The sequence below is a fragment of the Buceros rhinoceros genome, unplaced genomic scaffold, assembly GCF_000710305.1.
Source record: "Buceros rhinoceros silvestris isolate BGI_N320 unplaced genomic scaffold, ASM71030v1 scaffold5981, whole genome shotgun sequence".
In the NCBI taxonomy this organism is placed as follows: domain Eukaryota; kingdom Metazoa; phylum Chordata; class Aves; order Bucerotiformes; family Bucerotidae; genus Buceros; species Buceros rhinoceros.
In genome coordinates this window covers 1,873-10,499 of record NW_010395848.1, presented here as the reverse complement: position 1 = coordinate 10,499, position 8,627 = coordinate 1,873, and the positions used below count along the sequence as shown (strand labels likewise).

Here is an 8,627-nt window from a genome sequence, read left to right as displayed (position 1 = left end):
CAGTCCATGCCACAAGGAGGCCTCACACCATTCATCCACTGGGGACAGTGCAAGCACTTGCTTGGCCGGGAGGCACTTTGCTCCCTTGCTTTCTGACGGTGTCTGGGGCTTGTCTAGAGCTAACTCCAGCCAGACATCATAAAAGCCACCAGCCACGCATTCCACGAAGGAGGGTGGAGCTAGTGAACGGCTGGAAGGCAGTGGGTAGAAACGCCGATGGTGTTTGCACAGAACGTGGCTGTTTGAGTTAGGAGTGGCTGCTGGACTGCAGAACCACCAGGACAGAGATTGGGATGCCTTGCCAAGTCCCATCTAGAGCAAATACTGTCAGTGTGGGAGTTCAGAAGAGCTGCGCCAAGTTTGCTGCCTCTCTTCTTTGCTAATCCGTCCACCACTGCTTAAAATAGCCTGCCTCATTCCAGAGCTTTCCACAGGAATCTCCTCCACTGAAATGCCCTGGAGAAGATGGGTCCTGGGAATCCGTTTCTTCAGGTGCCTCCTCCATTGATTTATTGCCACTCCTAGCAGTGATAACACTAAGTGGCTGTTACACACCATGAAGGATGGAGATCAGCAATGGAGTCACCTCTGTGTGTCAGGCAAATGGTCCAGAGCAAAAGGGCTTTATCCCCTCGTGAAACTTAGATACTTAGAAACTCAGAGAAGAGGGAACAAGAGGAGAGAAGCAAACAGCAGCTGCTCCCAACTGCTTCCCCACATCCACAGTTCTTATTTTCCTTCCTGTTTTAACCATGTAATTATTCCCACACACACACCCCTTGGATTTAGTGTAATTGTACTAGAGCATAAAACCCAAATCTGAATGTGTTGATCTACTCTTAAACAGAAGCTGCCAATTCAACGTGTTGAGGAATTCTGTTATAAATACTTCTATGGAAAATACTATTTTCCAAATTGGTGTATATACCAGAGCAGAGATGTTCCAGTTTGTTGTTACATACATATTTGTACAATTTAAAAAAGCCACGTATTTATTCCCCGTAAAGCCATCATCAATTATTTGTTCTTTGGCAGACACAAAGCTCTCAGCATTCATGTGATTATTCTTATGATTCATATTGCGGTTGCTCGTACAAGGTCCAGTCACAGGTTAATCCTTTCATGCCAAGACAATGAAAGGACAGTCCCTGCCTGAAAGAGTTTATAGCCTTGGAAACATTCCTCTTCCATTACAAAAAACACGTGGGAAGAGGGAAATCTACTTCTGAAGTGTCTACAAAAGAAAGACCAGGGCCAGTGGGTGAACAGAATTGACAGAAGGCTTGAAGCATCACTGCGTTTGAGGAGTTGGGAGAGGCATGAAGAACATCCAGCTTCCTTGTCCTCCTCATGGTTCCATGACCCATTTGGTCAGCTAGCCTCTCCAATAGGTCTCAGCAGCCTCACCTGCGAGGACAGGATGTTGCTGATCCTGCTTGCTCTCCTCTGCAAACACCCTCAGAGCCCTCTTTCTCCACTCAACAGCAAGCAGGTGGATCCTCAACGGACCATGAGTGCATCAGATGCAGCTTTAAAAGGCCCAAAGAATAGAGGATTTCACGGATCCAGGACAACCAGTAACAAATATAAAGCCCAACAGAGATCCTGGGTGGAAATTCCAGCTTAATACAAATCAAATCCCCTTCCCTAAAGGGAGAAATCCACCTAATCTCCCTGAAGCAGCGCAACAGTGACCAAGACCTCTCCGGGGGTGTGGAGGAGCAGGTACAATGGAGCTGCTGGTTGCAGGAACCCCAAGACCCTGGTTGCCCAAGGCTATGGAGACTTTCACTGTCTTGGCTTTTTACTTCCTTCTCAAGGGAAGAATGAAATTCAAACCAGCCTCAGCTACCTGTTACCAGCAGCATGGACTGCTGAAAGCCTTATTGGTGGTGTCTCCTCCAGTCCTCTCCACTTCTGCCTTTCATGGGCTGCTCCCCCACCCGCTGTTTTCCTCAGCGTGGCTTTGACTGTGGGGCAAAAGGACTGACAAACTGCAAGAGCGACTGTTTCCACTTAGTGCAGGCGCAGAGAGTTTGATGAGAGTTGGATGCCTTCACAGCAAAGCTGTGACACCAAACAGGTCAGAAGTGGGGCCCTAGTAATCCAGGATGCCACCTCTGGTGTGACTACCTGAAAAAAAAGGCACCAAATCCCCATGGGCAGGCAACAATACACCAATGGCGTGGGCTGCGAGTTCTTTCTAAGGTCTCTTTTGAGATTAGATGAGTTTGGCAGTTCAAATCAAATCCTTATCAAACAAGGGGAAAAAAAATCCAGCTGGGAGTAATTTGTATAGCAGGGCTGAAAAACGCCATGTTAAAGCAAGTCCTGCAGCTGGTGGGATTAAAAGGTCCCAGAAGAAGCACAAATAACAACACTCAGACTTTTCACGTACATTGGTGACTTCCAGCCAAAATACTTCACAGACTTTCAGGCTGATTCTTTGTCCTATAAAGTGCCAGCAAAAGTAGCCGAGGTATAAAAAAAGAGTAAAAGAGTGGGGGAACAAGACCAGCATGTTCATGACACTGTGGTTGGTCCAGCAGTAGAAAAGAGTTGTGGAGATCAGTTAACAACTGTTCCTTTTCCTGAAGTGGTAAGGATCTGCGTTGTGACATTGAAGGTTCGGCCTCAACCACCATCAGCCACCCTTGATTCTAGTCTGGGGAAACCTTCCAGACGAACTTTGGAACCTCTTCTACTGCTCTTCACCCTTCCCTAGTGAAAAACTTGTGGAAGCAGAGAGGTGATGGTCCACCCATCTATCTAGTTCTGAAGCTGCGGAAGGGAAGGTTATCACTTTCATCATTAAAGACATGGCGGAGGTGAACTCCACCTCTGTCAGTCACACCCAGGGCATTTTCTGAAGCACCTACATGAGCCAGCTCAAAGAACGGGACTTGCAAGAATCAAAGGCCCAGAAGATACAGATCTTCCAGCTCTCCCTGTTTTCCAGTAATGATTGATTTAAAAAAAATATTACAAGTCACAAAACCTGGGCTGCCAAGCAGACCTCACCAATGCCTCCAGCACTATTGATTCTTCTGCTGTGGCAAAGGGAAAGTTCAAGCCCTTCTATTCAAAGCAGCGGAGCTAACTCAGACACACTGAGGAGCCCTCAGGATGTTTTAGAGCAGCAGAAGAAAAATATAACTTGGGTCTGAGGAGAGGTTCACCCAAATGCACAAAGCATTCGGAAGATTCTGGGTCCAGCTTTGATGGAGCCTTGGGTGAGGACTGGCTTTATTTTCCACGGGAATCAGCACAAATTGTAACACTTTCTGCTCTGTGCCTCAAGCTTCTAGTGGCATCGATGCTGTCTTCTGGGAGGACATAGATCCAGCAAACCCCCTGGAGGATGCAAAACCAGCAAAGCTGGTGTCCATGAGTACAATGTAGATTTTGTGCAGATGGTTTCTTCGTACACCATGCTGTCATTTTTGTCATCAAAGTCTCCCCTGGGAAGATCTTTAGAAAGTGCTGTATTTGTCTGAGATTTTTTTCCCTTTGGTTGCTGGTGTCAGGACACAGCTTGAAATGAAAGAGTGAAGCAAGCTTGGTAGAGGAGATTACACCTTTTACTAGACCAACAGCAACTGGGAAAAAAAAAGAAAAAAACTTGAGCAAGCTGAAATAGAAGCTGACAGACCCAAGAAAGCCTCATGTGCCCTGGAGCATGGATGGTTTTATCCATCTATATCAGCTGATCTAATAAAAGACATTGTCTCTCGTCACAAACGTTGATTTACATCTCTGGACAGTCTTGGCCACAGCAATTCTGCCACCATAATGGCACAAAGACAAAGAAGTGATGAGCAGCCTGAAGACAAATTTGGAAGCCACAGCACACTCAGAAACACCTAGAATAAACCCAGGGAGACTCTGCAGGCCGGTGGTCCGAATCTGGTGAGGTTATTTAGGCTCACTCTGATTCGATCCTCTGCCTTTATAAATGAACACAGACATCCTTGTGAGCGTTCCAGTGCTGCGAGACACAGCCCCACTACCACTAAATCTGTGGTGCTCTCCTCTTCTGATGTTTGGTGGATGCAGGATATCAGAAATCAATGTCCTGCAAAGACACTAATCAAATATTTGTGACCAGTTGAAAAGAATAGTTCAGGCTTGAGCATAGATTCAGGTTTGGTTTTATTTACCTTGCACCAATTACTCAGTGCCCAGAGATTGTATCAGTGAGGAAGAACATGCCACCACCTTGTACAGATTGTAGACACCCTGATCTGTCACCGATGAGTATGACCAGTGGGATCAGTGGGATGGTTTGGGATAAACTGGGCAGCTCACAAAGGCCGAAAAGCTCTGAAAATGTTTACTGGTTTAAATACCATGGATTTGCGAGGCAGAGGCAGCCACCCAGGCACACGTTGCGGGGCTCCTTGGAGGTGCTCTGGACATGGGGCCTCTCTCAGAAAGGATTATTTAGCTCTTAGTCATGGCACAGATAGTATTACAGGTGTGTGCTGGCAGCCAGCCTGAGTCCACCTGGCACCTTGCCGGCTGCCAGAAAACTAACGAACAAATACTTCCGCTTTCAGGCTGTTCCCTCCCTTCTCCCTACACCTGAAACCTGTACCAGGGCTGTGCCTGTAGCAAACTGGAGCCTCTGGTCAGCAGCTGGGCTGGGAGCTTGGAAAAAAGCTGCCCCAACAGAGAAAAACCAAGTGGAAGAGGTCTGGAGCACGGTGGGAAGCCATCCTGCGCGTGGGGCAGGAGCTGAGCGCTGAGCAGCAGGTTTTCCCACACTGCCGAGCCGTCAGCTCCCAGGGAGATGAGCATTTCATCAGAGCACAAGCCCCTTGGGAAGCAGGTCACCGGTAGCCTGCACACGGTGAGTAAGGTACGGGCTCCAGGGCACAGCTTCCTCCTGTGGGATCAAAGCATCCCCTTCGGGCTAGATTAGAGGGCTTTTTTCCCTCATCTGTTATTCTGAAGACACCACGGCTTGCCAGATACGTGACCAAGAAGAGGACACTAGGCAAAAAGCTGTGTCTGACTCCCTGTTTGCACCAGTTTGCTTGCAGAAGGGCCACGTCCCTCGCAGGCACACAAGATCTGGCAACAGCAATAACCAGAGTGGATCTGTTTCTGCTTTGGCAAGAGGTGGAATTCACTTAATACAAACTTTAATTGGTCGGATCCCTAAATAAAAGCCTGTTGTGAGTTTTGGGGGTTTCTAACAGTTTAACTCAGAGTCTCTAATGATGCAAAAGCTGCCCAGTGTTGTAGCCGTGCAGAATCACCAGGTGGGAGCAGTAGTACTTCCAGCTCTAAGGAAAATGACGGCAATCTCAGACACGCGGTGTATGAGTAGGCAAAAACCAGTGATGAGATCAGATCACGTTTTCCTTTCCCCTGCCCTCAGTCTGCTGCAAACCAGTTTGTCCTCTCTGCTGGAGCTCCAGGGCCTCTCCCCCAGTCTGTCTTTAAAACATCCAACCTTCTTGTGTTGCGTTTTTCAGGTGCAGGTTGTAAAATGCTTCCTCAGTGAGATAACTGGTTTGCAGATTAATACACTGGGGCACAGATAGGTTGAAAGACTTTCCCAAGTGTCCCTTCGCTGGCTAATTGCAGAGCTGGGAATCAGCTGGTGCCAGTACTCCCAGTCCACTGGGAACCAGTTAGTTCCCAGGCCAAAACCATTAACCAAGATCTGAGAACATAAGGTTAGTTGGGCTGTATTAATGAATTGTATCAGTGACAAACAGCGTGAAACATCTGACCTGCCACCTGCAAAAGGAGCTAAGGCTCAAAAGCATGAGACCCTCCTGAAAAATGATCCCTGCCGGGGAAAGCTGTTGGTATCACTTGGATTAAAGGCAAATTCCCTGTGAGGTTTTACTGTAGAAACAGCTTTGGGTTCTTCAGACGGGGAAATCCCCAGACAGGCTCAGACAGAAAAATTTGTATATCTCCTTGGCTCTAGTGTAAATGGTGGCCCTCAAGATGAAGCCACCCATGCCAGGGCAGGGCAATATTACAGGGGAGAGGGCAGCAGGAGCTCGCCCTTCTCTTGGTGTGAGCTGCGAGATCAGCTCACGTCATCCTGTGGGCTGTACCTGTGGGATCCAGCTGAGCACTTAAGGACACGCTTCACTTGAGGCATGTGACTGGCAGCCCTGGAGCAGATCCTTGCATGACCGGGTCCAAGAAAGAGCAGGTGAGCTCCTGGAAAAAAAGGTTCTTTATTGACTCATGCCTTCCCAATGGCAGGTGTGGTCCTGGCCAGGCATGTGACTTTCATTACGGCAGTGACAGCGGCAGGAAAATAACTGCCTCCTTTCTTCCCTGGCCCTGGTGTCTACTGAGTGCGATAAAAAACGAGCGGGCGCACAGGGAGCCTGTTAAAACTCTTCAGCACTGAACCATCAGGGAGGTCAGGCTGGACACCAGGTCCAGCTTTCCAGGCATTCAGGCCTCCCCCACTGCGTTTCAGAGAGCAGAGGTGTTAATGCACGGAGAAACAAAACAAATCCAAACAGCATTCCAAACTCTACCTCAACCTTCTAAAATCCACACTGGTTGCATGAATTGTTTCCTCTACTTCCCAGCTAAAGCTATCGCAGCTATTTAAAGTGCTTTGCTCTACAGCTTCTGTCCTCCACCTCTGATGTGTTGGACTGTTGTGTCTTACTTCAGTATTGACAACTAAACCCCCAGATGAGCGGAAGCCAATTCCACCCGTTTCAAATGTTTCAAAGAGCTTTAGTGCCTCCTTTGAAGAGAAAACACTGGCTTGGGTGAGAGTTGCACAGCTTTGAGCTCGGTTCTTGTCCCCTTTGCATGTGGGGAGGAGGGAGGGAGCTCACAGATTGCTCTCGATGGAAAGACAGGGACCAGCAGGGACTCAGGAGGTCACCATGGAATCCTGCAGTCACCGACATCTTCCCTGGTCAGGGCACATCTTGTCCCTCTTCCTCACTGGCAAATGACACGTTCCTACATCCCAAAGACGTGGTGAGGACTCAGCCGTTCGGAAATGTCCTGGTCCCTGCTGCTCCGGTTACAAGGGCTGTACAAACACCCTGCATCTGCTTTTGGCAATAAATGGGGTGGATGTTCCCATCGGACTCCCAAGAGATGGGGGGCTCACAGCACTCTTCACACCGTCATCCCAGTTTTGTTTTTTCCTTGACACTTGTTGACAGCCTCAGACATGTAACGCACGTGGCTTTTTGTTCCTGCAGTTGTCACCAATCGTGGAGTTAAACGTTGGCGGGGAGATGTACACAACGACGCTGAGCACCTTGAAAAAACACCCAGGGTCCAAGCTGGCAGAGATGTTCACCGGCCAGCCCAAGCTCAGGACTGACTCTGAAGGGAGGTTCTTCATCGACAGGCCAGGCACCTATTTCAAATACATCTTGGAGTACCTGCGCAGCAACCAAGTGCCCACCCAGTGCATCCAGGACGTCTACAAGGAGGCGTTGTTCTACGACATCAAACCTCTGATCAAGCAGCTAGAGGACTCCCCGCAGATCTTCGGGGAGCTTGTGGCGAGGAAGCAGTTTCTGGCCCGTGTGCCCAGCTACAGCGAGAACATTGAACTGATGATCCGCATCGCGAGGGCGGAAGCGGTCGCATCCCGCCGGTCCAGCGTCATCGTCTGCGTGGTCAGAACCGAGGAAGACGCGGCCAGATGTCAGGATGCCTTGAACAGCTTGGACATGGATAAAAAATCCGTGGTGAAGTTTGGCCCCTGGAAGGCGGCACCGAGTATTTCTGACCTGCTGGACTGCATTCAAATGGACGTTGAAGCCAAAGGGTATCAAATATCCTTTCAGCCCCACGTCACTGAAAAGGGTTTTCGCTTCAAATCGCAAGACTTCTTCTACAAGTTCCTGTTCACCTGGTGGTAGCAAAGTGCCACCACTGATGGGGAACGAGAGAAAAAGAATTATTAAAACAAATTAACGTGGGCAGTGGAGACTATGGAGGCCATGCACTACCAGAGGTCAGGAAGAAACGCATGGACCAACAAAAGGATCTCCCTTGGCTGTGCCAGTTGAAGAGCCACTGTTTACGTGGGCTTTAGGGGATAATTGTACTATTTAAAAGTATTAGAAAAAGGAGGAATTTTACTCTTTTGGTGCTGCTGGCTATTAGCTAAGCTCAGAGAACCGGAGCTGAGGGTCAAGTCAATCTCTCTCAACCTAAGAGAAATGCATAATCCCAAATACCCCCAGTGGACACATGGAGCTGGTCCCTCGATGAAACGGGAACAGGTGTCGTAGGCAGAACTCCCAGTGGAAATGCTGACAGCTGCATTAACACGTGCTCAAATTAAATCTGGATCCTTAATGAGAAGGCAAAAGCTCTTCTCACTGCTTTCCACCTAGAACCTCGGTTCAAAAAATGGGATTCAGAGGAATTCAGTGTACCCCGCTCTCCTCTTCTTCCTCCAGTAGACAACCTACTCTCCAGCCAATGTATTTATTACCGTTAGTTATTATTTATTCTGGAGGAAAGACAGAACCTCAGCTACAGCCCAGGATCCACAAAAGGCAAAAATGCCATCGCCGACATGAAGAGTTTACAACCTCAGGCCACGCGCCCCTACCTCAGGCCATGCCGTTCTGATCTTGTTCTTCCAACACTCACTGTTG

At 48.6% G+C, this 8,627-nt stretch overlaps 1 protein-coding gene across 1 annotated transcript; it reads left to right on the top strand.

The window, feature by feature from the left end:
• Positions 1 to 4,792: 4,792 nt before the first annotated feature.
• KCTD14 (potassium channel tetramerization domain containing 14) lies at positions 4,793 to 7,880 on the top strand. Its single transcript, XM_010145673.1, has 2 exons — positions 4,793 to 4,852; positions 7,209 to 7,880. Exons 1-2 carry the CDS (start codon positions 4,793 to 4,795, stop codon positions 7,878 to 7,880), a joined length of 732 nt encoding a protein of 243 aa, XP_010143975.1.
• Positions 7,881 to 8,627: the final 747 nt, after the last annotated feature.

What these genes read in the sequence shown, in the direction of transcription:
- KCTD14 (XM_010145673.1), top strand. Translation starts at nt 4,793, where the DNA reads ATGAGCATTTCATCAGAGCACAAGCCCCTTGGGAAGCAGGTCACCGGT. An exon ending in TCACCGGTAGCCTGCACACG is followed by an intron (nt 4,853 to 7,208) that starts GTGAGTAAGGTA and finishes TTGTTCCTGCAG; the next exon opens with TTGTCACCAATCGTGGAGTT.